The sequence below is a fragment of the Oncorhynchus kisutch genome, linkage group LG13 (assembly GCF_002021735.2).
Source record: "Oncorhynchus kisutch isolate 150728-3 linkage group LG13, Okis_V2, whole genome shotgun sequence".
NCBI lineage: Eukaryota > Metazoa > Chordata > Actinopteri > Salmoniformes > Salmonidae > Oncorhynchus > Oncorhynchus kisutch.
The window spans coordinates 52,630,595-52,658,275 of record NC_034186.2 but is presented as its reverse complement, the minus strand read 5'-3'; the positions used below and the strand labels follow the sequence as shown (position 1 = coordinate 52,658,275).

Sequence of the window (27,681 nt, the reverse complement as noted above, 5' to 3'; positions counted from 1 at the left end):
ACCCAGGTCAATATTATTTGCATTCACCTGGATATTATGTTGTAATACAATTCTAATGAGGTCATACACTTGTAACTGTGGCTATGGATGTTCAAGTTATTTATGAACTAGGCCAGGGGTAGGCAAACTTTTCTTGGCCAGGGATCCCCATCATACATTAGAATTTATTTGTATTATTATTAATATGTTTATTGTACTTTTTACCCCTTTTCATGATATCCAATTGGTAGTTTACAGTCATGTCCCATCGCTGCAACTCCCGTACGGACTCATGTGTCCCCCACGACCCTGCCAAGCTGCACTGCCTCTTGACAAACCCGGGAAGCCAGCCACACCAATGTCAGCGTGCATGCAGCTGCCACCACAAGGAGTTGATATAGAGCGATGGGACAAGGACATCCCAGCTGGCCAAACCCTCCCCTAACCCGGACGACGCTGGGCCAATTGTGCGCTGTCTCATGTATCTCCCGGTCGCGGCCGGCTGCGACACAGCCCGGGATCGAACCCGGTATCTGTAGTGATGCCTTAGACCGCTGTACCACTCAGGAGGCCCAGAATGTTTCGTTTTAATTCACGTCTTGTCTTAACATCAGGAAAATGATCATGGAAAGTAGAAGTAATCAACATTTTCAAATAAATAGGTTGAGTTAATCATTTTTCATTATTTTGACCTCCCCACATTGTTTTTTTTAACCTTTATTTAACTAGGCAAGTCAGTAAAGAAAAAAATCGTATTTACAATGACAGCCTACCAGGGAACAGTGGGTTAACTGCCTTGTTCAAGGGTGGAACATGTTTTACCTTGTCAGCTCAGGGATTCAACCCAGCAACCTTTCGGTTACTGGCCCATCGCTCTAACCGCTAAGCTACCTGCCGCCCCATTATAATTATAATTGGAAGAGGAAGTGTAAACTAACATAGCCAATTAGCTAGAAAGGTCACGCCGAACGCATTTTCGCTAAGAGCAGCTGTTTAGCTGGTTAAACAAAGGTTAGTGTGTTGGCAAAAAATGTATGTCCAAGTCAAGAAAGCTTAACAGCAGCCAGCGACAAAGCCTATTTCCTCAATATTAGTAGTTGAGAAATAGAAAGTTAGAAAGAAGACATTATCTTATTTTCTACTGTAGGTATGTAATAACACATGTATTATTTATGTTGTTGCTAGCAATATTCATAACAACATTGAAATAAAAAAAAGATTTGTTCCATTTTCTTTTGTTTTTATATTTTTGCGGACCCCATGCAGTGCATCAGCGGATCTCTAGGGGGCCTCGGACCCCCGGTTGAATACTCCTGAACTAGGCTATCTGCATTCAAACTGCCCAAACTGACCTGAAAGGTGAGCAATGTAAGACACAAATAAATAGTCGAGGATTTTCAAAACACCTCCCGACTCCCTCCCACGTATACAACAATGGAATCTCTTGGCGGACTTGATCAAGCACCGTCAGTCTTCCAGAAAGGAGCTTGTAGGCAGCGATAACGTCATTCCTAGAGGGGCGGCGCGCTGAACAGGAGGTGTTTTCCAGCTTTAAAAGGGATGGAGCCAGCCCCTTCTGACATGCCCTGTGTCACAGCTACCAGGAGTCTAAGGAAATCTTAATTAGGCTAAAGCATAACAAAACGACAGCAAAACTCATCTAACCATCAGACCAACCCCGAGTGTGTGAGAAGTGCTGTGAAGATAACCCTTTCGCATACTCTACTCTCTTTTCCATCTGTTTCTCTTGGAGGGCTGTCACGTAGATGAAAGTGTTTGAATTCATCTCAAATCAGCATTCGAGTTTACTTTTTTATTGACAAATAATGCGTTTATTTTTGTTTTGATTAATGCACATTTCTACAGCCTGAAATCGTTTTTTTCTCGCAGTTCTCATATGATACTGCCTGTGATATTATTGTCAACCGTCACCACCACAAAAGTAGACCAATCGCAAGTTGAATGCAGGATATCAGCTGTTTGAGACTCAGCTCCAAATTCAACTTTGGACCAGTCCTCCCAGCGGCTTTGGGAAAGGAACGAGGATTGCAGTTTCTCAACTCTCTCGCTACCGAGATGAAGTCTGCAGAAGAAGGTAACCGGCTTCACTGTCTAGCCTATATTTTCCGTTAATTTGACGTGGCAATGTTCAAATGATATTATCTGACTGGAGTGCGTGTGTCATGTTTACTTTAATGATTCTCAAATCGTGAGTTGCTATCAATGAAACCATGCGTATTATTATGAAGGTATACACTACAATAGTTGCAACCGTCTGGGAAGGTTTCTTCAGCTACCAATCGGTGTCGGTGTTTTCAAAACAGGAGTCTCCTAAGTGCGCAATTGATGCTGTGCGTATCGCGCTATACCTGACGCTGTGAGGGGCATCCATATGATAACCAGAGCCCGAAGTGCGCGAGTAACACTTTTATAGCAATGTGTAGGCGACATTTGAGTGCAGGGAACGCTGTTTTTGGTAGGATACACTCATTTGTATGTTTTTTTCCCCCCAGGCTTCACAATGCCCTTATTGTCAATAATCAATCATTCACAGCCCACATTTTGCTCTATTTATTTGACCATGACGATTGAAAATATTCCTGTATGTTTTCATGGTTGTGCTTTTCCACCTTGACAAATCTACATCATGCATGCACACATACTTGGACCATCCACTTCACTGACGGTGCTCTATCTGCCATGACACTTAATTCAGGAAGTAGCCGAGGCTATTCCAGTGCTGATGTCATGGACTTTTTGTGGTTTGGGGATTTAATTTGTCTTTGAGGTTTCTAGATGTGGACGGGTGGGGGCTGTGTTATTTATTCATTTCAGTCCCTCCTAAGACTCATAATTAATAGCAGACACATGTGCGTTTGTGTGTGTGTGTGTGTGTGTGTGTGTGTGTGTGTGTGTGTGTGTTTCCATGTGTAGCTTGCTTGGCTGGGGTATATGCATAACCACTCTGCTTCACCAGTCTGCTGACAACTGCAGTATTGCAGACATACAGTCAGACACACACACACACACACACACACACACACACACACACACACACACACACACACACACACACACACACACACACACACACACGCAGCCCCTCTCTCTATGGTGACTTAGCCACAACAAAAAAAGGTGCTCGTGATAACTGACTGCAAGCCACGAAGCGGCTGATTTTCTGAGCCTACAGAGGGCTTTATCTGTGACCATCTAGCTCTTCCTGAGGTTCACTCTGTCTGGGCCGAGCAGAGCCCCACCATCTGTGTGAATGAAACCAGATTGTATTTAGAGACATGCAGATTGACTTGGTCCCATGTTCTGGGGGAAAGGATTTATGGATGGTAATAACACAACCAGAGTGAAAACATTTTGGAATATGGTGACGAGAGAGAAAAGCAAGCCATGCGAGTCACTTTAAACTGCAAACGCTTATACAGTGTTAATAGTGCCATAATTCTGCAGATGTGATTACTTACTGTCATAAGAAATTCCTTGAAAGCAAGTCACCGAAACAGGTCATCAGTGATTGTTTTCCTTGGATTTTTAGATACCATTATTCCATAGAGCTTTCACCCTCAATTTGCTATCTGTCACTTTGTTAGTTCAGCATTCAGCAGACGCAACCTGGAAATACAAAGCTCAAGATCGGCAGCGATAACACAAATGAGTGAAAGTCCCGATGTGTATGGGTGGATGTAGCTCATGTGTTAGAAACAGAGAGTGTGCTGAGGCATAGTGTGCGCCACACACACACACACACACACACACAACACACACACACACACACACACACACACACACACACACACACACACACACACACACACACACACACACACACACACACACACACACACACACACACACACACACACACACACACACACACACACACACACACACACACACACACACACACACACACACACACACAGACAGAAGAGGGAAAAACAACTTGCAGTCAGCCCTGTAGTCAGTAGGTGTGTACCACCCCTCTAAGTCACATTAGGTGGAGTGAGAAAGAGATCTGCATCCTCAGCACTAGTGGAGGGTCTGTCAGGAACGAGCACCAGAAAAGAACAGCATCTCTAAAGACAAAAGGAGAAGACAAAACAGACAGACAGAGACAGACAGACAACAGTTAGAGCTGAGGTGTTGGAGGCTGTTCTCATCACCCTTAAGCTGAGGCTAAGATGAGCTCCCTTCGTGAAGAACCGGAGTTTGACTTCAACTTTTTGTTTGAGTACAGCCAAGGGGGAGAGTGTGGCCACAGGCCTGACAGAGGTTGGTGGTGACGGATCTCTGGATAGGGGCTGGTGTCTGTCCCTGAACTTGTGGTTGCTCAAACTGTTTTGGTGATTTATTTTGCTCTGTGTGTATGTTTTACCTTATGCAGTTGGCCTAGTGTGATTCTTTTTCATCTGCTTGTCAGAGCTAACTTATTCCCGTGCTTTTTTCATGTTTCTGGTGTGTAATTAATAATACATAGGCTACTTAGACCGTAATAAGTATAGGACAATAAACGTTTTGTTGTCCTATCTTGCTTAGCAGAATCATTTACGTAGAGGCATTTAGGCTTGTAATTTATTATGATTACACATTATTAGAAAATCTAATAATGTAGTTATGTTTGCTTCCCTTATTATTGCAAGCTTTGTTCGTGCCCTTTGGCCCTTTTTGCTAAGAACATTTCACATTTGCATTCCCTTCCTTTGCTTTCTCCACCATAATGTGCTTTAATGTAAGTTTGTGTGCCTATAAGGTTTCATACTACTGTTAATTGCTTCATTGAGCACCAAAAACAAACCAAAACTTTATGAACTACTAAATACAATTAGAATTTGACCTGCCACTGTTTCTGGAAATAGTCTGCCGTGAACTAATTTTAGACAGTCTACCCACGTATTCTGTGGTGCATGACAGGTTCATCATTTCATGTGACGTGCTGTTTGTGTAGCGTTGTGGTTAACAAATATAGCACACAAGCTGGAAGGGGATTGCCTTACTCTAGTACACTTCACAACATTTGGTTGAATATTCATTTGAGATTGTAAAATAAAATTACCCTTATCAGACAGAAATCATTATATTGTAACAATTGTGTGAATTGTTAAAGTAAATGTTTCTGTGTTTGTGTGTGTGTTGTGTGGCAGATAATGTGTGTATGTGTGTGTGTGTGTGTGTGTGTGTGTGTGTGTGTTGTGTGGCAGATAATGTGTGTATGTATCTGTTGTGTGTGTGTGTATGTATCTGTTTGTGTGTGTGTGTGTGTGTCCAACCATTTGTGTCTGAGCATGTATTCTGTATGTGTGTGATGCCTCAGCAGCTGTAAACTCTCTGACTTAATCACGAGCTCAAAGCAAAGCAGAGTGCTGTTAGTGTTCAACATGGGCGATCCCTAATTCACTCAGTGAGTGAAGCCATCAATCAAATAAGATCTCCATCACTGCTTCGCTGGAGGAGGTCCTATAGTCTAGAGAGCAAACCGTGGATCTCTGCACAGCTCAAGACGGACTGTTAACAATCTGCTGATATCTCACACATTTCATTGGACCGTTATCAGTTCAATAGACGTAGGGTTTAAGGGATCATTTTGGGATTTTCGGCAATGCAGCCCATTATCTACTCCCCCAGAGTCAGGTGAACTCGTGGATACCATGTTTATGTCTCTGTGTCCAGTATGAAGGAAGTTAGAGGTACTTTTGAGAGCTAATGCTAACTAGCATTAGCACAATGACTGGACGTCTATGGGTATCTACTAGCCTGCTATGTGTTATACCTGTAATATAGCTTTTATAAAGGCGTTATGAATGCATAGGTGACCTAGGGTAAAAAGAAATCAAAAACTTCATGAAAAATACTGTGATGTCTTGGATGGTGGCCTATACTTACAGTGCCCTTGTGTGTTTGTATTTTCCAGATGCATATAGCTACACTCCAAACGTCAGCCTGTCCCTGCCACTGGGCATGGGAAATCCCTGTCTGGCCACCCAGTACCACACACTGCAGTCCAGCCCCATTATCTCTGTGTCCTCCTGCCACCAGACAGGCTACGGTCTCCACGATCACAACAACCACAACCCAGCCCAGGGCTACTACATGTCCCACGGCCTGAGGCCTAACGGGGCCCCGGCCCTGGAGAGTCCTCGCATCGAGATCACAGCCTACCACCAGTACCCCGAGGAGGAGGTGGAGGAGAGCAGCAGCATGGACCACATCGTCCACCACAAGCGGGGGGTCAACTCCATTGTGACCCTGACGCTGCCAAACGGCGATGGCTACCGCGACCCCAGTTGCCTCAGCCCGGCCAGCAGCGTGTCATCACGTAGCTGCAACTCGGATGCGTCGTCCTACGAGTCTGGCTTTTACAACTATGACAACTCATCCCAGAACTCGCCATGGCAGTCTCCTTGTGTCTCTCCGAAAGGCTCGTCCTCTCTCCTCTCCTGCCCACACGCTCCTCTCGGCCCCCCCTCAACCTCCCCCCGCCACTCGCCATCCACCTCCCCCCTGATCGGGGCCCAAGCCGAAGAGGGCTGGGTGGGACAGGGGCCCTGTGGAAGCTCCAGGCCAAACTCCCCGGCTTGCAGCGGAGGAGGTGGCAGTGTTGGCGTGGGGAAGAGAAAATTCAGCTTCAACGGCACCACCTACAGACAGCCAACCTACTCGCCCAACCAGTCGTCCACGCCTTCCCCGCGCGGCTCGCCCAGGGTCAGTGTCACAGACGACAGCTGGCTGGCCAACACCAACCAGTACACCAACTCTGCCATCGTGGCAGCCATCAACGCCCTCACCACCGACGGACTGGTCGACATGGGCGAGGGTGTCCCCGTCAAGGCCCGCAAGACCAACCTAGACCACAGCCCCACCATGAGCCTGAAGACGGAGCCGGGAGGAGAGGAGATGGGCCTTGGGAGCGAGCTCCTACAGGAGGACTACATCTCCCGCCTGCCTTTCAAGAAGGAGAGCTACTGTGGAGGCTTCCTAGACGTGCCCCAGCACCCCTACTCCTGGTCCAAGCCAAAGCCCTACCTCAGGTAGGTGGAAATAAAATATTGCTGGACTGGGAAGGCTTGGGTCAATTAATTGTACTGTATAATCATTTATTATCAACAGTTTAAAACAAAGTCATTTTGACGTCGGCAGGGAATTCACTGATAACATAAGGCAGCATTGTTAAGCGTTATTAGGCCTCTTGAAAAAGACAATGACGCTCATGGAGCTGTTGACTTATTTCAAAAGATTTATGGACTAACATCCACACCACACAAAAAACAGTTCCTCCACTTGCACTGCTATTTTGCCATCCCAGGTTTTGTCTTGTCTTTTTCCAAAAATAGACATGTTTATTTATTGCAAGTGCCAAATTGTTTTTGTCTTCATAGACCGCAGAGAAAGACAGCAGTCGAAACGTAGTCGCTGTATCGTGTCCAAGAGGGCTTCTCTTTGAAGATACAAAACATTTCGTAAATCATATTTCGCAGGGAGGAGTAGTGTAGCACATGTGCCCTGTTACCATAGAAACCCCCGCACAAACAATACACACGGATAGACATACACACACATACACACACACACAGACAGACTCCCTTCTTAATAAGGCAACCTTTTCAGTTCACGGCGACCCTTCCTCTGTTTTCTCTTTCCTGCCCTGGCACACTTTCCTGTTGGAAATCAAATGTTTGATTAAGATAATGCAGAGACAGGAAGTGATGGTGACAAGCTTGCTCAAGGAAACAGTTGGTGGGGTAATCACACAACCGGCTTCCCTGTGCTGTCATGTGCCCCCTCTCTTCTTTGGCCACTAAACATGATGTAATGTTCGGCCAGAACAGATAAAGCCTGAGAGGGGGGAAATCAGTTAGTTTTGGGTCAACAAACACCCTGAAAGTTCCAAGAGGATGCCAGAGATTGCTTTTCATGGCCAGCCTTTAGGTCAGGGGTTTTATGCTTCACAGGCATCCGGCGCAGTGAAATATTGTCTCGCAAATGTTTGTTTTGGTTCAATATCTCTGCGGTCTTCACATGGGAAGATAGGCTAATTCCCTGGCGACATCTGAACAATGATATTATGAGTAGCCAGCTGTGACACTTTCTGAGATACCATGGTCTTTCGGGTTGTCAGACAGTTGTCTGGTTACTTGGTGAGTTTGTTTATTTAAAAATAAAGGACTGTGGGCTTCAATGATTTTTGATGATAGCTCTACTTCTATTATTGATACCATCAATGCACTTAGGTTATCTATGTTAAGCCTTTAGGCATGTTGTATCATTGTGCTGCTGAAATGACTATGCCCCCTCCACACACTTAGGAAAAAATATGCTATCTAAAACCTGAAAGGGGTCTTTGGCTGTCCCCATAGGAGAATCCTTTGTTGGAACATGGAACCCAAAATGGTTCTACCTGGAACCAAAAACGGTTTTACCTGGAACCAAAATGGGTTCTCCTATGGGGACAGCTGAAGAACCCTTTTGGAACCCTTTTTTTTCTAAGAGCCCGCTTATCGACACCTGTCACAGCAATATAAAAAAACCAAAAACACAGCAGACTAACCAGACCACATGCTTCTTTCATTTAGTTTCATTTAGTTTTCATCAAAAGAGCCGTTATTGCCCAGGCTTTAGGAATTACATACGTCAGGCTAGGACTTCAATTGATTAGATTAGAGCCAATGATGAAATGGAAAGGATCAGGACATTATTTAACAAGGGAAACAGAGATCTGGATTTAAGTGAAATGGATCCGTCTTTGTGCATGCGTGCGTGCTTGTAGGTAGCCTGGTGGTCCTGTCTGTTTGTGTTTTATCCAACTCCTTTCTGGTTTCGTTCATTGCATTGTCATGCCATGCATATGTTTCCATGTATTGCATGATGTCTATAGAAGAGTTGGCTACGGCTGATACAGCTGGGACCAAGCTATTCTGTAGATTCTTATTTATATTATTACATTATAAATACTATCTATATGTTCCACACAATACCAAGCACGGTCTCTCTTCCTCATAGCTCCCTGCCCGCCCTGGATTGGCAGCTGCCATCTTGCTCTGGCCCGTACAGTCTGCAGATCGAGGTGCAGCCCAAGTCCCACCACCGTGCCCACTACGAGACAGAGGGCAGCCGCGGGGCAGTCAAAGCTCCGTCCGGAGGTCATCCGGTCGTACAGGTACCTTTCTCAATAATGTGTGTGTGTGTGTGTGTGTAGGTGTGTGTGTTCTCTATTATGAATGTCCCTTGAAGCCGGGAGTCAACCTACTGCAGTAAGAGGTCACTGTGGCTAGCAGTTGCACATATTGACACAATTAGCATGGAGCAGGACCATCACCTCTCGGTATTGTGCTTGGCAATGCTTCTAGAGCTCACGTCACTCTCACCACAGCGGCCCAACACAGAGCTCCTTTCTCTCTAAGGCCGTCACGCTGATTTACTCAAGGTGGGGACCCTGGTAAGCTACTAAGACAGTAGTGTGTGAATGGGGGGGGGGGGGGGGTTGTGTGTCTCATTATATATGTACTGTAAATAAATATAACAATACATATCTTATATATAAACACATAGCAAACACAGTATAGCGTAGCACATTGCCTATTAGAAGGGCTGAGCAAACCCTCTTCTCTTGGTCCAGCTTGATGGTTCCTACTTCTCTCCAAAACACTCAACATGTGTTGTTAGCACTGCACCCCGTTTTTCCAAATAGATCTTTTCAACACAACTTAACGTGCTGAGTTTCAAGTCTGACAACAGCTGTTGTGCCCAACAAGGTGTTGTAGACATAGCCTGTCAAGTTTCAGTTTCTCTCTCTAAATTTAAAGTAATTACACCCCTTCATTAAAACCCTTTGTGTAACAACATACAAGTGCACTGTTGACCAACGTTCAGTGTTTTGGCAGGTGAAACTGAACTTGATTTAGTTTAGTTTATACCACTTTGTGACTCAGGCTGTATGTCAGTCTTTAAGGGGGTCTAAGGAGTGAGTCAGGAGTAGGGAATTAGCATCCTGTGTGTGTACGTGGGGGAAACTTTCACAGGTGGGTGATGGTAATGGTGAGTTGCTGTCTTACAACACGGATACTTCAGTGAAGTGAATTGAAAAGGAAGTCCAACACACTACAAGCCTGCATAAACCCTGACGAATGTCTACTGAGAGCATCAAGCATCGAGGCCCTTTTTTCCCCGAGGCCCGTTTTTTGATTCCTCGGAACCTTATCTCCTCGCCTCCTTCTCAGCTGTATTGGAGAAGGTCCAAGGTCCCTCCCCTCAGGTCTTCTACTCCAATGCCTTTTGTGGAGGAGGAAAAGAGAGAGTATGTGAGGAATCGAGGAAAGATTCATTGAAAGAGCCAATATCACTGGGGTGCTGGTGTTTTATTAAAGAGGTATCAACAGCTGTGTGTCAGTATTGCAATGGTTCAGATAAACAATATGACAGCTGCTCTAGTGACACACATATTCTCACCCACTCACATTGTTTTTTACTTTTACTTTTACGGAACAATGGAGGTGATTCAACACCTCTAATATTACATTTGGAGAGAATTAGAATCTCTGGGGAATTTCACGAGAATCAAGCCTCTGACTGGAAGTTTGTTGGCAGAGAACGATTAATGCAGAAGGTCAGGTAAATACTTGATACACACGCACAACATTAGCAAAATGAAGACAGAATTTCATCATGTCTTTCCCCGTGTGTAGGATGTGGGGGCACATTTCTCTTTCTCTCCTTCTTCTTTCTTTCTTTCTTTCTTTCTTTCTTTCTTTCTTTCTTTCTTTCTTTCTTTCTTTCTTTCTTTCTTTCTTTCTTTCTTTCTTTCTTTCTTTCTTTCTTTCTTTCTTTCTTTCTTTCTTTCTTTTCTTTCTTTCTTTCTTTCTTTCTTTCTTTCTTTCTTCCTCTCTCTCTTTCTCTCTCTCTTTCTTCACTCATCCTGTGCAGTCCCCAGGGAGGCTGGATAGGGGTGATAGGGCATGTTGTAGTCCCTGGGGTGCCCTGCTGTTATGAGCAATGAGTGGCAGGCGATCGGTGGGTGGTGCAATCATGGAGAATGGGTGAGTGTTTAGTGATGTGGGATGGGGGATGGGGGGACAAGGAAGACAGGAAGAGAGGGAGATGGAGGGAGAGAGAGCACATGCAGAGGCAGATGTGATGAGGGCAGACGGAGAGAGTGAGGCGGTGGAAGGGTGTAGGGAGGGCAGAGGGAGGCGTAGGGAGCGGCGCAGAGGAAAGAGGGAGAGAGGGAGGGCACAGGGAGTCACCAGGCAGGCAGCTGGGTCTCGGCTGTGTTACCCCCAGAGAGACTCTGCTTCCTGCTGATTAGGGCCCGGGTGGCCCTGGGGCTGGGTGGAGGGAGAGGAAGAGGGGTAGGGTGAGGTGAGACTAGTCCCAGAGCCCATCCGATGCCTCCTCCCCCACCACCATCCTGGCCCAGTGGGCCTCCACATCACTGCCGATGTTGCTCCTCATGAGCCGCTCATTCCTCAAACCTCTCTCCCACACCGACATTCCCAATGCTGGCTAAACCTGCACAAACACCAGCACTGGGGTTTTGGCTCAGGGTTGGACAGGCACAACACCTATGAGTGATTGTGACATATCCCATTGCTGTGCGCAACAGTTTAAAAATACCATGTTGAAAAACTTCATGAGACACCGTGTATCTAACCTATCAGTCAATGAAGCGTTACAGTACACACTATGACCCCAAGAGCACTGACTGACAAACACCTGACTGAAAAACAGTTACTCAAAACAATGTTTGCTACCTTTACAGCGCCACTGTTTCTGTCTTCATGACCGCTCAATTTGCTACCACGGAAGTCCTCCTGTTGCTCCTACTTAATGAACGGAGGTGTTTTTCTAATCCAAGCACACAGGCTCCCCTTTGTTCAGGAAACGTCCCTTTGTAACAGTGACATCATGCTCAGCTCCTAGCTCCGTCTCCTCCACCATACCGCTCTTGCAGGATGAAGACGTAAATCTGGGGAGGCCCCGAGCTGCAGCCCACTGCCGCAGCCGCACACTCGCGGTAACCTCCAGATTACGGGGTACACTGACTGCACTCTGCTGTCCGTATCCCCTCACACCCCACCGGTTTTCTTTCTGGCTCCTCGATCAGATATTCCATCATTTGTTTTTGGAGATCGCTACAGTGCAGACCTCCTCCCACAGGCCTCTCAGCCCCTTCTCATGGTGATGTACCACGTCCTGACCCCCGCGGCCACTTTTCCACTTTACTTACTGGCTGCAGACCACAGCGCCCATTAACGGGATGGAGGGTCCTCTGCTCTACCCCAACTAGCCTCCAATTTCTCCCCCTGATGATTCACCAGGCTCCCCTCCTCTCACCACAGTTATGTCCAACGTCTACAACATGGTTTCTAAAGGCATGCTCAGGAAAAATCCAAAACCTGATCTTCTACCTTCCTTTACACCAAAGACCACCACGTCATGATGGGATGTTTTTTCTTCTTCAAAGAAACCGATATTATGATGGAATTGAATGATTGCCAAAGTGGAATTACATGGAATTATATTTGCATTGAGGGGTAGCGACCTGGGACGTGACCCTCTCGGGGGAATTTCACTCAGGTATACATTGAGACAGGAAACCACAGGAAACACGTAGACGCGTACAGGGCACACAGTGTTAGACGACACCTGTAGAATATTAGACCCATCACACAGTGTTATAGTAAGTACTACATATGGATAGAGTATATCTAGAATGACATGAAGAACCTTAGCATATGTGCTGCTGGTTGAACATGTGCCGTTTCACCTTGACATCTATGCTGGCTGTGTAATGTCTTCGGCAATAGCTACAGTAAATGTACGTTCGCTGCGAAGACTGTCATTTATTGTGTTTTAAATCTGGTGCCGCCTCTTGTTTAAAACATGAAAGATACCTTTTGTTCTTCCGTGCAGACTCCCGGATTCTGTTCATTTGACGAACACCGTAGTCAAACGTTTCGCAAACACATATGAAAATGAGCATTTCTTATTGGACAAGTTCTGATAGTGCCTCCCTGTTTCATTTTACTTCGAGAGCGTTTTTCGTTTTGCCCCAACTGAACACAACCATGTACTGCTCTACAAGAGGCAGTCATGGCTGTTCGTCTGTGCCCCGAGGAGCAGTTAGGCTCCCATGAAACTGTGTTTTAGGCCTCCGAGGGGCTTCCCTTACTCACAGCCTTGGTATATTGGGCAACCACTAATTACCATTGAACAGCAACTGGAAAGAATTGGACTAAATGACTGCATTTTCACTAGTTTGAGGTGAGGACCAGAAGCCGCCAGATTTACGAGGCAAAACACTGGTTGCCAGCCTTTATATCAGGGGTAGACTGAAATCATCTACACATCACTCTGCCCAAATGTAATACCCTGTACCTGGGCTAAAACGTAATGCCTAGACATTTTGGTAACAAGTCGTCCTTTTATTTGGAATTTGGACTTTGCTGGTCTAGACATGGGCCAGGACTTGAAACGTTGCCCTTGATTACATGACATTGGGGAATACGCTTAAATACACACTTTGAGGAATATAGCCCCTTTTTCGCTTGTATAAAGAAGTGCCATTTGGAACCAGGGAAACCCAATACATTAACAATTCACATGTAGATCAATGCATACTCTATGACTATGAGGCACCGGAGAAAGAGGAGGAGGAAGGGGATAATGAAGACAGTATGGGGGGAGAGAGAGCGAACTTGGGATGAGTGTTTGAGTTGGGTACAGCGAAGTCTCGCCGTGTGACTGTCAGCACTTGAGAGAGGGAGCGCGAAAATGGGGGAAACCTGAGCTACCCTCCCTCCTCTCCCTTCTCCCCCGCGTCCAGTCTTCTCTCCCCTCCACTGCATGCGCCACGTGGAATACGAGTCATGACATTTCTCCAGGCGGTGATGAAATCTCTGGGAGCTGGAAAGAGAGGGAAAGAGAGTGTTCCTGTGCAGGCCCATATTCACACTCTCCCCACAGGCCAGACTGTGCTGCTACTCACCAGCAAGTCACATTCTTAAACAAACATGTGCAAATCTTTTCTCTGACATTTTTCAACCCGGTCTGTCTCTAAGATCTTGAGCATAACACTTACAAGTGTGAAGCCGAGTTTTTATGTAAACAGTAAGTAAACCAAGGTAATAAAGCAACAACTACAAATAAGAAGAAGAATAAAAAAACTTCATTAAGCTATCACTGACAAGGACACATGATTCTCATTAAGAGGACATAGCAAACATGGTTTGAAAGCCCATAGGAAAAACCTCTTCGGAGCACCACCATCTCAGGGCTGAAATTTAGCAGCCGTGATGATGGATCTGTAAGGGTTCATGTCAAATGAATGGTGGAAAAGGACCGGGTGAGCTCTGGTTCTGAGCTCAACACCCTCAGAGTTACACATCATCAAAACCCAGTCTGACCTGTTTAATTTGAGATTTCGGTCTATCCAGCATGGCAGGTGTTGGAAGAGGAGATGCTGTCTAACTTGCCAGGAGATGGGGGTTAGAGGTGTAAATTACGCTTCGATTCAAATTTGGTTGAAGATGAATATACGTAGCCCAGCTTGACTACATTCCTAGTTTAGCTAAACTCATCTGGTCAAGATTAGGCTGTGTATCAAGACTCAAATGTGACGCAAGACGCAAATGTGAATTAGGATTCACAGGTGTGCGAAGCCTCTCTCGTTGAACCACACTTAAGCTTTACGACAGTTCCTCAACTTTGTCTTTTCTTATTGCCCTTGTGAGGATTTAAAATGAAGAAGTACATTTTGCGCTCAGTTTGTGGTTGGTGTGTGTGGACTAGGGAAGGTCACAGGAGCAGAGAGGGAAAGAGATAGAGGAGATATGGGAGAGGAGAGCTGAGGGCTGAGGGAGCACATATGGTACATTTATTGAGGGAGGTCGCCCAGGGGGGATCACAAACCACGTTCATTTGCTGTTGGGAAGACCAGCATCACTTAGAGGGTTGCTTGAACTCATTAATCACTTCCCGACCCCACCGGAGGACGCCACCGAGTGAAGGGATAAAGACTACCCCCAACACACGCACTTCACCTCTTGTGGTTTATCCATATGCAGACACGTGAAGGCTGAGGCTAAGGTAATGGTTGGAGGTCACAAAGAAATTCAATAGCAAAGTCTACCGAGGAGCAAAGCTCAAAAGGGAGAGAGGCCACAGGCTTGGCAGAGTGGCAGCCTGCCTTTTATTAAATCATAAAGAAATTATGCCATTATTAACAGACCGTTTAGCGTTTTCAAATTGGTACCTCGTGCCCGGTTCCATCGGTTCCGTTGTAGCATGATGGTACAACTTTTTCCTTCCTTCTCTGTCGACTTGTCTATGTGTAAGTAACTGGTAGCATGTGGCGGCTAAGCGTAATTACCACTGGTGACACCGAAAGTAAAATATAACAAGGCGAGCAGAGAGAGAGGGGTCTGCTGGTGAGATCACTGCATAGATGAAGTGCTCTCTGGAGACACAGAGACTTCAAGAAGCGCCTGACCCCAGCGTAACTCACTGATGACTAGCATGTGTGACTAGCACACAGCTCAGGACAGCTGCTGGAGACACTGTGTGGAGCTGTGAAGACGAAAAAAGGGGAAAGTGAATGAGGAAAGGAGAGTATAGCTTGCTTAACTAGTTCCCTTGATATCTGAATCAAACAAGTGCTGATATCAAGTCGAGAACTAGAAAACCAGATCGTTTTGTAATGATTGCTGCTGGTTTGTCCATTATTGAGACCCTTGGATAGCATACGTCTAGTACTGTGCTGTACTGTACTGTGTTGAGAATCACCAACAGAGAGCTACTGCATGAGCAGGCATGAGCATAACTCAATATGTCGCACCAGCCAAATGATGCCTTCAGTTTGTAGATCACCTCACCTCACCTCACTTATTTTCACAGTCACCTGGCAAGTTTGTCATCAGTTTGTCTCACCAGAGCAAAATGAGCTCAGTCGTTTTTCACTGTCTTCATAGATGCGTGCTGATTGTGTCTTCGGTTGGTCGTTCTCCTTTGTATTTGGCAGAGTGGGGTCCTAATTATTGGTTGTTACCAAGTGTCAACATGTCCAACAAGGCAGACGAATTACTGTGGACACAAGATTCCAATTACGTATTACTCTACCTTCACGTACTCCCCAATCCCTGACCCCTCGCAAAGGTAATTATAAATCCATTAATCAGATGATGTCATAGGTTACATGTGGTCTGTGTTTTGTTCTATGACTCAATCCGTTAAATAAACACGGAGTCGCTTATTCCGTTTGACTCGCTGTTTTCAGTCGGACACAGCCGCGCTGAACTTCCATAAGACTGAACTTTAAGAAGGGGCTTTTGAAATGATATACACTTTTATTGGGGAGATAATTGAGCAATTTGTGGGATTTTTTTTCAGATGGACGTTGTTTGGTTAGACCTGTCTAGTGGAAGTGATTTTTTTTGTGACGGTCTCTGATGTGGTCAAGGACCTAGCTGTGTGAAGCCATGGAGGTCTGTCCATCGTTACCCAGTGTGAGATTTGCCTGTTGACTGTTCGGAATGGGTCCCCAATTTTTGGAGGGTTTCTAGGTTTGGAGATTCTTCCAAGTCCACATTAAATGCACACGCACGCACGCACACACACACACACACACACACACACACACACACACACACACACACACACACACACACACACACACACACACACACACACACACACACACACACACACACACACACACACACACACACACACACACACAGACACACACACACACACACACATACACACACACACACACACACTTGAACAAACATTGCCTGGGAGCTGGGAGGTCTAAAAATTTGGTTGCACCAGAAGTGGTCCATTGGGTTAGCAAATGGGCCTGGGTCAGGATTCTTACCCCAAAATATCTGGTAACATTCACCACATTGAGGAATGTGCACCTCTGCCAATTTGAAGTATTTTCCCCCTCTCCAAATGGGTTTCAACCATCCCCCATGCTGCTTTCTGCAGACAGTGTTGTTGTAGATGGTTGCAGTTGTTCTAGATCAGGGCTCTCCAACCCTGTTCCTGGAGAAATACCCTCCGCTAGGTTTTCGCTCCAACCCCAGTTGTAACTAACCTGGTTCAGCGTATCAACCAGCTAATTATTAGAACTAAATGCGCTAGAATAGGGTTGTAGTGAAAACCTACAGGATGGTAGCTCTCCAGGAACAGGGTTGTAAGAGCTCTCTTCCAGATGGTTGTCCTGGTTGGTCTATGTTTGTTTTAGATGATTCTAGTTGTTCCAAGGTTGGCTAAATGTTCAATGAACTGACAGGCATCGCCTTCTCACATATCTCTTGTTTGGCTATTGGGGCCATTGGAGATCACACTGAGCAACGCTGTCTACTAAGTCTACTGCACTATCTAGAAGATGTAGTAACCATCCCTGTTTGTTTTTTTGGTGTACTTGTTTTTATTGGGGAATCAGTAGCAGCTTAAGGTGGTCCGTGAGAGGAAGAGGGGAAGTGTAAAACTGTTTGAAGTGGCGGTTCCGATACAGGGGCCTCCTTTCATCTCTGTGTGACACCGTCTCTGGTTCCGCTCCTGAGCTTCATAGGCCTTAATGGAAATCATAATGCAGGTTCATAAATGCCCAGAGGCCAAGGGGTGGTATGCTGGCAGCATGCTAGGCACAAGTAAGCTACTTGTAGAGAATAAGCTAGCCTTGCTTCACTGTGATCTGGTGTTTTCTTTGTGTGAAAGTCAAGCTATCCGTGTAAATGTGGCTAGCGGTTTTTCTTCTGTATTTTGCAACCAAAAAGGAAGTAGCTGGAGCCTATCTCCTGCTTCTGTAGTGCGAGGCAGCTTAACATGACAGGACACTAGTCTATCGCAGGGCCTTATCCTCAATCGATCTCCCGAGGGCCAAGCAGAGACACATCGGGACCCATTTTTACAGTCTTTGGTGTGACTCGGCCAGGGATCGAACTCCCACATTCCAATCTCAGGGCGGCACTATAACCACAAGGCCACTAAGTTTATGATTTCTTGGGGCCAAACGCAGAAGAATGTAGTCAACAATGTAGAACAAACAGACGACCTAAGAAATAGGAAGAAATCGATATAGAGTCATGAAATTTTGTTTCAACCAAGTGTGAGTGACTTTTGTCCAGAATTGATATTTTCTCATAAACATTAGTATTTTGATATTATGTGTACTAGACATTTATTGAGCACATGTGTGGAGCTACTAATCATCTAGGATTTATTGTTCTTGAGATATTGCTGATCACATTAAAAAGCAATTCTATAAAGGATTGCATTTAAAATACTTAATACGTATGGTGCACCAGCAGAAATATTCAACGTAGATTGCCAAAATACTGTTTATGATTACCCCTTAAAAATTCAACTCCATTTCTGACATGGAAATTAATGTTTACTAACGTTAGTCCATTGCTGAGAGGATCAAATCCTCATAAACATTGTGCATTCTGCTCAGAGGCAGACTTTTAAATTATCATCTTGGTTTTCTATTTGGTCTCCAAAATGGTCACTTTCCATTGAGTCACTGTCGACTGCTATCCTCTCATTGGGCACTTTTTTATGGTGCCTGTGAGGTTTTAATGAACAGTGAAGTGATGGGAAGCCAACCTCTCCATCATCACTCGTGTCTGGCTGCCCAGAAGATCTCTACCCCAGACAGACTACCTCCAAAATATCAAAACCCTCTTTAACCCTCCCCTAAAGGGATGTACATTAACAAACCGCTCCCAAATTCAAAAAACAGAAGACACCAAGAATCTGGAAACGGGTCTCCAGCCCAACCGAAAAACTAATCCGACCAAAGGGCCTATTTTCTAGAAACCTCCCCCTTAAAACCCTTTCATTAAAGGGCTTCTTAACTATCAGTAGCTGATGTGATGTTCAATCTCTATTTCCCCAAATGACAGGTTGTTTATGAGGTGCTTTAAAACCCGGCGTTGTGTCTCACCTGGATCTCTTTGTTCTCCCGCCAGCTCTACGGTTACATGGAGAGCGAGCCCCTTACCCTGCAGCTGTTCATCGGGACCGCAGACGACCGCCTCCTGCGACCGCACGCCTTCTACCAGGTCCACCGCATCACGGGCAAGACTGTCTCTACCGCCAGCCACGAGGCCCTGCAGTCCAACACCAAGGTTCTGGAGATCCCTCTGCTGCCCGAGAACAACATGAGAGCCATGTGAGTGCTTGTCCTTTCACTCCCCTGTCACTCGCTCTTAACACTAGGAAAGCTAGGCCTCGAAGGGACCCCACTTTGAAGCAACGAGCAAGCATTTTGACTGCAATATTCTAACAGTGTAATAAATGCATTTCATATTTAATTATAATTTGGTTGTGTTTATGAAGGTCTTGGATAACATTAAAACACAATAGCATTTTCATTTGTTTGTGTTACTGTAGGCCAGGGATACTCAACTAGATTTAGCCACAGGCAGATTCTTCCTTGAGCGGATGATCAGGGGACAGGTACATAATTACAAATAATATGTAGACTGCAAATTGATCGCAAGAAGCCCAAACAGATATAATATTTGACATAAACAGAATAATTTCAAACCTGACTTACGTTTCTATACGATCGTGTGTCTTTCTATTGTGTGTGGGAACACTCGGGAACAGATTTCCAAAATGAAAATAACTTGGAGCTCGCAAAACTTGGGCGAGAGCAGATAAAATCACCTGCCCGTTGGGTAACCCTGCAGTAAGCTATCTGCTCACACATGGAGCGCATGAAACATAGGTTGTTCTTGGAGATATATATATTTTGAGCGTATCTCTTCAATTATGAGAGTTTTCTGACAAAAGTGTGTTGGAAACCTCAGAATCTGCTCTTTCTGATATTATATTGGATTCAAAACATCTTCCCTGCCCAAAAAAAACAAGGCATGTCCTCTTAAAATGGCTTATAACAGAAATTCTGTTTGCGACATCGAAATTCGAAACAAAATTCTAACAACGGACTTATTTAGGAGGGGGGCCATGACTAACAATGGCAGAGATGTTTCTATTTTAAATTAATATGCAGTCAAAAGGACTGCCTCTGCGCTTCTAGTGTTAAAGATGGTACCCTTGCAGTATTTGCAATGATCACCAACTGTGTGTGTTGGAATTCAGGAAGAAAGACAACCAAAGCATGCCTAATACAGTGCTGTACATAATGTAGAGTCTAAAAGGAATAATGCCCATGAAATCCAATCGGCCCTATTTCTGTTGGTTTTCTCCCCTTTGCACCCAATCTGCCGTGTGCATAAAAATATACAATTCCTGAAATCACTGTGCAGTTTTAAACCACTCTCCAACTCCGGATCTCCAGCAGGTCAGAAGGTTGTTCTCCGCAGGGTACCCAGGCAGCAGCTCCTGCTCTGTTCACGCCACAATTGGTCTGCTGTCCCGAGGCCCAGGACTTTCTCTGATGGAGAAGGCAGCTAAATCTCAACTCAACCCCGGTTATATAAGCTCCATCACCACCTACTGAACTGTAGTTTTATTCTCCTCTGTGTTTCATTGGTATAATGTACTTTTTAGAAGACCTGATGTAGATTGACTGGGTTTATATTAAGTTCAAGCGGATTTTAATATTTGTTTGGATATTTTGGGAGGTTGCAAAGATATTTGGCAAGCACCATGAGATATCAGATCTCTTTGACTAGAAAATGAACTTTGTTGGTTTAACATGGTTGAATCTAGCATGCCTTTTGATTTCCAACAATGCTATGCTGACCTTTTTTAAATGTATCATATCCAGACAGGGGATACTTTGTGGAGCTTCAGCCATTACACTTTACAGGGCACCACGGATAAATCTGATATTCGAGAAAACGTCAGCTTTTCCCTTTTGTCGTCACCGTATAAGCTAGAGGGAGAGAGCAGTGAACGTATATAGTAAAAACTGAGCCTCAGGATTGGGGGTAGAACAGTGTAGGCCAGGTTAGTGTCCATTAGGTCACATCACTGAAAACGTTTTCAATTGTATCGCAGCAGAACAAGTAAATGAGCATTTCTTGGTCCAGGTAGTCCTTCCATGTTTCAGTCTGTTTTCATCTGTTTGGTGTCTAATGAACACAGCCCGTGTTTTCTCTCTCTTCTGGCTGGAAGGGCCAGGGTCTGTCTGAGGAGGGTTGGTCGCTGACGGAGTCTTTCCATTGAGCTGTTAACAGTCAGCCTGATAACACTCCGGCTAGCCCTTTGCTCTCAAGCCAGCTCTCTCTCGCTCACTCACTGTGTGGGACGTTACATAGACGGCACTGTAGACAACCGATGTCAGACTCCAGACACATATCAATCGATCTCTTTCTTCCCGTATTGTTGCCGATAAAGTTTTATCTGTTGTTTGGTATCCACCCATTGAAATGGATTGTAGCCAGTAGCTTCTGCTTTATTACACAGCATGTTGTCTCTGAGAATCTAGACAATTCTGGGCTACTTCTATACTATACTATGCTTTTGAATCATGTGACATTCATGTGACATTCATTCAGTAGAGTTGGTATCGGAAACAAAAGAAAATTCCACTCAACTAGTCCAAATGTGTCCATTCAAATGTAAAATATACCGTCAACATGCAAATCCATTTTTTTGTTTGTTCGGCAACCCTTTCCGGCCACCTTTCCTGTGCAACTGACTAGGTATCCCCCTTTCCTCCATCGCAGTCAGTGACTTAATTCTTGGAGTGTTTTTTTATGACCAACAGTCGCCATTGCTGTCCCCTACAGATCTTGACTTTGAGCTGACTTCACCATATCACTTCTGCAAGCCGTGATTGGCTGCTCCACACCATAGTTCATGAGGAGAGACACTAATGTTCATTCCAACAGTCGTTTGACAGTCAAATAGAGCATGGCACACTACCTCTAATGTGTTTTGTTTTAAAACCATAACTGCATGACTGAACACTTTCATCAGGCATGAGCCACTAAAGAAACTTGTTGAAATTTTTCTTTCACAAAAAAAATAAGAATCACATTCAGATTGACCAAAATGAAGGGGGAAAATGGATTTGTGTAAAACTTGACATTTAACATGTTCCAAGAATTCCACCCAAAAAGCTTTACCAGCAACGTTTCGGTTTTAGTTTAATTTCTTGAAAGGCCAGTCTGAAAAGTTATGCCTTTTTTCCCCCTAAGGTAAATCCTCCCGCAAAAAAACAAACAAACTATAAAATAAAATAAATGAAGACAGCATAGGAAAAGCTCAATGTGACATCGGTTAGTAAGGTTGAAACCGTAAATGTTTGAAATGATAAAAGTATGAACAGTGTAGAGGGAGCATGTTTTTTTGGAGGAAAGGCAGAGGGTTATGAAGTGGCTGTGAGAATGCAAGAGGCAGCCAATGGGCTTTTCCTCTGGAGGAGACAGTGGAGAGACCAATGGCCTGGGCCGTGTTCATTAGGCACCAAATAGACGATAAACTGAGTGAAACAGTTGCAAATCGTTTTAAAGCGTGTTCTGTTACTTGCCCTAATGAACACTGCCCTGAAGATTGCTCCAGAGAGCTGTATTCTGGGGCACCAGGAACATTATAAGTCACATCAAAAAATGGAATGTTGTTCTAAGAAGAACCTAGCTACAGATGGGGTAGCGACTCAGTAGTGTTCTTACGGGACTTCCGATATCTGTGACCCGGAACATTAGACGAGACGTCTCAGAGTAGGGAGTGTTGATCTAGGGTCAGTTTTGCCTTTTAGATCATAATTAATCATATTATATGCACTCTTACCTTGGGAGAGGCTTTGCGGATCTGGCGCTAGTCTCTTTGATCAAATAGAGCTCCAGGACTTGTTCGTGACAGTGAACATATTGTACATCTGCATTATAGATAGTCTCTGTGGTCTAATGATGATGTCCTAATAATAACAGACTGTACTTGTTATGTTTATGTTATACAGTATGATGCAGTATATTCCATCTGTAATGTATGTCTCGATATAGTCTCATGATCGTGGCCTGTAATAAACTCAGGATTCTTGAGACAAGCTGTAGCATAGTGCTCCTACAGACAGTATATTGCTTAGTACCAGTATGCTGATGCTAAAATGGATCCTCTCCCCTGTGCGACAGCATTGACTGTGCAGGGATTCTAAAACTGCGGAACTCCGACATCGAGCTGCGCAAGGGCGAGACAGACATCGGGCGCAAAAACACGCGCGTGAGGATGGTGTTCCGTGTGCACATCAACCAGCCCAATGGCAGGACCATCTCCCTACAGGCCTCCTCCAACCCCATCGAGTGCTGTGAGTATACACGCACATGTGCACACATACACACATATACACACACATGGACTCACCATCGCACACACACACACACACACACACACACACACACACACACACACACACACACACACACACACACACACACACACACACACACACACACACACACACACACCTACACCCCCACACACAAACACAGCCACAAACAGACACACACACACAGCCACAAACACACACAGACGCACACACACACACACACACAAAATGACTGTTCCTTATGAACACACATATCCACAGGTGCACACACACAAACCCAATAACACTCTCTTAGCACGGAAATCAGTATGAGGTGGCCTTTTGGACCCAATTCAAATCTTTATATGATGAAATCTATTTGCCAAGTCATTGAATGCATTGTACTTTAATTGATAACTGTGAGGTCAGACACATATGTTATTTATCCCTCAGTGCATTTTATGACTTTATGCCTAACTTATTGTGGTGAGGCTACCCTATTATCACAGGTTTATGAAGGGTCATTTCCCAGCCCTAGATCTGGCGGGGTTGGAAGAGTGTATGGAAACCGCTAACTATGTCAATCAGTCGAGTGTGTGTGTGTGTGTGTGTGTGTGTGTGTGTGTGTGTGTGTGTGTGTGTGTGTGTGTGTGTGTGTGTGTGTGTGTGTGTGTGTGTGTGTGTGTGTGTGTGTGTGTGTGTGTGTGTGTGTGTGTGTGTGTGTGTGTGGTAGATAGAGAGATAGACTGTGTGTGGTAGATGGTAGGAATGTGCCAGTCTTGTAGTTTATAGTCCAAGGTTGATGATGGCACATTTTTGATTGGTGACTACATTTTTTTTTTTTTACAATGTTCTGATGGATCATTATTACAGATGAATGAATCAAGTACATTTCACAGTGATGTAATGACGGAGCATTGTGTGTCTGGCTGTGAACATGGTCTTGATAACCAAGAACCCCGAGGTACATTGATAAAAGCAGAGACAGGTGGTGGTTAATGCATGACCAAAGTATGACTCGTTATTTGGCTTGTTCCTCCCTGAGTGAATATGAAAAATAATGAATCTAGAAAGTAGAAAAGCTGATTGTTTTCATCCCATTTTTATATATTTGACAGTAAAAACAATAAAACATCTGTTGTCTGAAAATCTGAAAATGGCCAGTGGTGTTTAAATGCCATTTGTAAACTGATAAGGCGGTTGCTAACCAACTCCTGCTGTGACATGGCAGAGTTGGGGAGGGAAGGGATCTGGAGGACCGGGGGCGGATGGGGAGTGGGTAAGGAAAGTCTCAACAGTGTAGAGTGCTGTTGTATATGTAGTATAAAGTGTATGTCCGCTCGCTGTTTTTCTTTTTTTGTCCAGCTATTGTGCCAAGTTGGATGTGAATTAACACTCTCTGTCTGCCTGCCTGCCTGTCTGTTTCTCTGTCTGTCCCTCCTCCAGCCCAGCGCTCGGCCCAGGAGCTTCCCCTGATTGAGAAGCAGAGCCTGGACAGCTACCCCGCCACAGGGGGAAAGAAGATCCTCCTGAGTGGACACAACTTTCTGCCAGACTCCAAGGTGGTGTTCGTGGAGAAGGCCCAAGGTGAGTTAGGACGCAACCAGAGCAGCTACACACTCTATCACTATCTCTCTCTATCGCTCTCTATATATCTGTCTTTCTCTCACACTTTTCCTTGATATCTCACTTTTAATTTATCCCTCTGTCTGCCTCTCTCTCTCTCTCTCTCTCTCTCTCTCTCCCTTCATTGCGTTCCCTCGGTCTCCTCCCGTCAAAATAGAGCAGGGTCTGCCAGAGAGCCACATGTGGTGTGCATTAAGGAGCTATATTTTTTAACCGAACCGTATTTACATTTGTAGAAGTTTCCATTGCCTGTATAGTGGCGCTCGCCACAATTTAAGGAAGGAATCACAAGCGGGGCATGTGCAACCTCTCTTTCTTTCTTTGCTTCTCTCTCTCTCTTTCACATATTTCAAGTTACCTTCGTACAGATGTAGGATCTTAATTTGACACAGTTTGCTACAACAAGGAAAATAATCCTGCAGCAACAGGATTATAGTTAATTGACATTTTAGTAGGGGTTGATACATTTTTTGTAAGGGCAAATAGGAAATGACAAACTCCTGCAACAACAGCATGATCAAATTAAGACATGGCATCTGTACCTCTGTCCCACCATTTATCCTGTATTCTCTCTCTCTCTCTCTCTCTCTCCCTCTCCCTCTCTCTCTCTCTCTCTCTCTCTCTCTCTCTCTCTCTCCCTCTCTCTCGGTCTCTCCATCTCACACTCATTATCTCTCTCTCATGCTGCCACATACACATGCACACACTGTCTCCCCCCTCCTGCGGTGTGATTTGTTATTACTTATTACTTGCATTTCAAATTTTTCCCATTCATTTCCTCTTTGTGTGGGAGGGAGAGGAGAGATGACTATGTGAAGACACTGGTGATCAAGTTTACAAACAGTCATTTCCTTGATTGGGTCCAGTGAATCAAAGGCAACTGTACTGGCCAAGTATGGCCTGTGTAAACACATGTGATGTTTGATGATGATGATGATCATGAGGAGATAGTGGATAGTGGTAGACATTTTCCAAGGAAAGAGGAAAATCCTACCTTTTCTTCATTATAGGTTTATATAGATATACTGTCTGTGGTGTTTCTTGGCATTTGTCAACTGATATTTACTGCTCATGTTTGAAGACGTTTGTTCTGTAAGAAGAGAGAGTTATATTTGAGAGGTTTTCATAATATATTCATTTACCCTCGTAGGAATGATTTGGAGTTGCTAGACAAACTATAGAGGAAAGACGACTTATAGGTACATTCCAACTCCCGGATAACTCAGTAGACTGGCACAAGACTTGAAGCATCAGCCCTGACACGTCATTATGTCCTGAGAGGGTGTCTGTTTTCTATTGGGTGAAGATGGCAGGCTCTAGGACTCTGCAGCTGCTTTATCAGCTCTGAGCGAGGTATTTGCTTCTGTTCTTTTGGAGAGGATTTCCCCACGCCTGGTATTATTGGCCTTGGAGTCTCCCTGTCATGAACACCCCTGCTGCCAAGAGTAACTTCTCCCCCATCCCCATATCCTCCCACTCCCGAAACCCCTTTATCAACCCCTTACCCTTCCACAGCTGTGTCATTGTGTCACTCTCGCCCTGATGGCTGGCTCACCCCTCAGCCCCTTAGAGCCCACCGGGGTGAGGGGGGGGGGGGGGATTGACTTGTTAATATGCTGGGACTAACTCCTCATGAAGGTGGATCCCTGAAGAGAGGGAAGAGAGGGAAAGAGAGGGAAAGAGAGGGAAGAGAGGGAAGAGAGGGAAAGAGAGGGAAAGAGAGGGAAGAGAGGGAAGAGAGGGGAGGAGAGGGGAAGAGAGGGAAGAGAGGGAAGAGAGGGAAAGAGAGGGAAGAGAGGGGAGGAGAGGGGAAGAGAGGGAAGAGAGGGAAGAGAGGGGAGGAGAGGGGAAGAGAGGGGAAGAGAGGGAAGAGAGGGAAAGAGAGGGAAGAGAGGGGAAGAGAGGGGAAGAGAGGGAAGAGAGGGGAAGAGAGGGAAGAGAGGGGAAGAGAGGGAAGAGAGGGAAGCCCTGTCTAGTCCAGAACCCATTTTACCCCCTTCACCTTTCATCCCACATGCCTTTTCCCCCCTCCTACTCCTTCTGCTCTCTCATTCTCTCTTGCTCTATCCCAGCCCTGTCCTCACTATCTTTCTCTCTACTCGTCGGCCCGTTAAAGCAATTAGCCAATGTGGTTTGGAGTTCTGTGCTCCAGGGATCCCCACACGGCTGCCTGCTATCGACAATTTTAGTGGCTTGTTTTCCTTCTCAGTGGTGTCAAGGGAGTGAGACTTCTGAGAAGGTGCACAAAGTGAGGGATTTCTTTTCATGCCCCCCTCCTTTCTCCTTGACCCTGTCTCAGTGTCTTGTCTGCTTTGTCTGCTCTTATGTAAACAATAAAGGACCCAGTACTTCCAAGGGTCTCCCAGCTCAAAGCTCATTATCACAGTACGACACGCACACTGACACTGACACACACACACACACACACACACACACACACACACACACACACACACACACACACACACACACACACACACACACACACACACTTACACACACAAACACACAAACAGAAACCTTTGTATAATAGTCACTTCACAGGGGTTGATACATCTGTAGAAATGTTCTTATGCTCTATTTAAATGTTTTATGTAGAATGAAATCTTGGCATTTTGATCACATAATATTGCAGTTTGAGAAGCGTTTTTGAGTTTGGAAAATCTCTTATTGTTGATTTAGGTCGGGAAGACTAAAAGAGGAAAAAAATGGAAAAGCTATCCAATGAAATATATTCATATTAAAGTTGTATGCCGTGAATCGAGTTTTATATTACACTGGAAAAAGTTCATGAGTCAAATTCATAGCCTTACACTAATTACACACGCGCGCACAGA

The 27,681-nt window shown here is 45.0% G+C and overlaps 1 protein-coding gene across 2 annotated transcripts in view; it reads left to right on the top strand.

Moving 5' to 3' along the window:
• Positions 1-1,540: 1,540 nt before the first annotated feature.
• Positions 1,541-27,681, top strand: part of LOC109902196 (nuclear factor of activated T-cells, cytoplasmic 1-like) — a 63,018-nt gene continuing 36,877 nt past the window's right edge. The window contains exons 1-6 of one of the 2 annotated variants that reach the window (XM_020498357.2): positions 1,541-2,074; positions 5,903-7,019; positions 8,989-9,145; positions 18,966-19,168; positions 23,046-23,218; positions 24,665-24,805. In XM_020498357.2, coding sequence (XP_020353946.2) covers positions 1,942-2,074; positions 5,903-7,019; positions 8,989-9,145; positions 18,966-19,168; positions 23,046-23,218; positions 24,665-24,805 — 1,924 coding nt within the window. In that variant the 5' untranslated portion in view covers positions 1,541-1,941. Of the gene's footprint in view, positions 2,075-3,976; positions 4,267-5,902; positions 7,020-8,988; positions 9,146-18,965; positions 19,169-23,045; positions 23,219-24,664; positions 24,806-27,681 lie in introns of those variants that run through there. The other variant, XM_020498358.2, reaches the window with a different exon arrangement.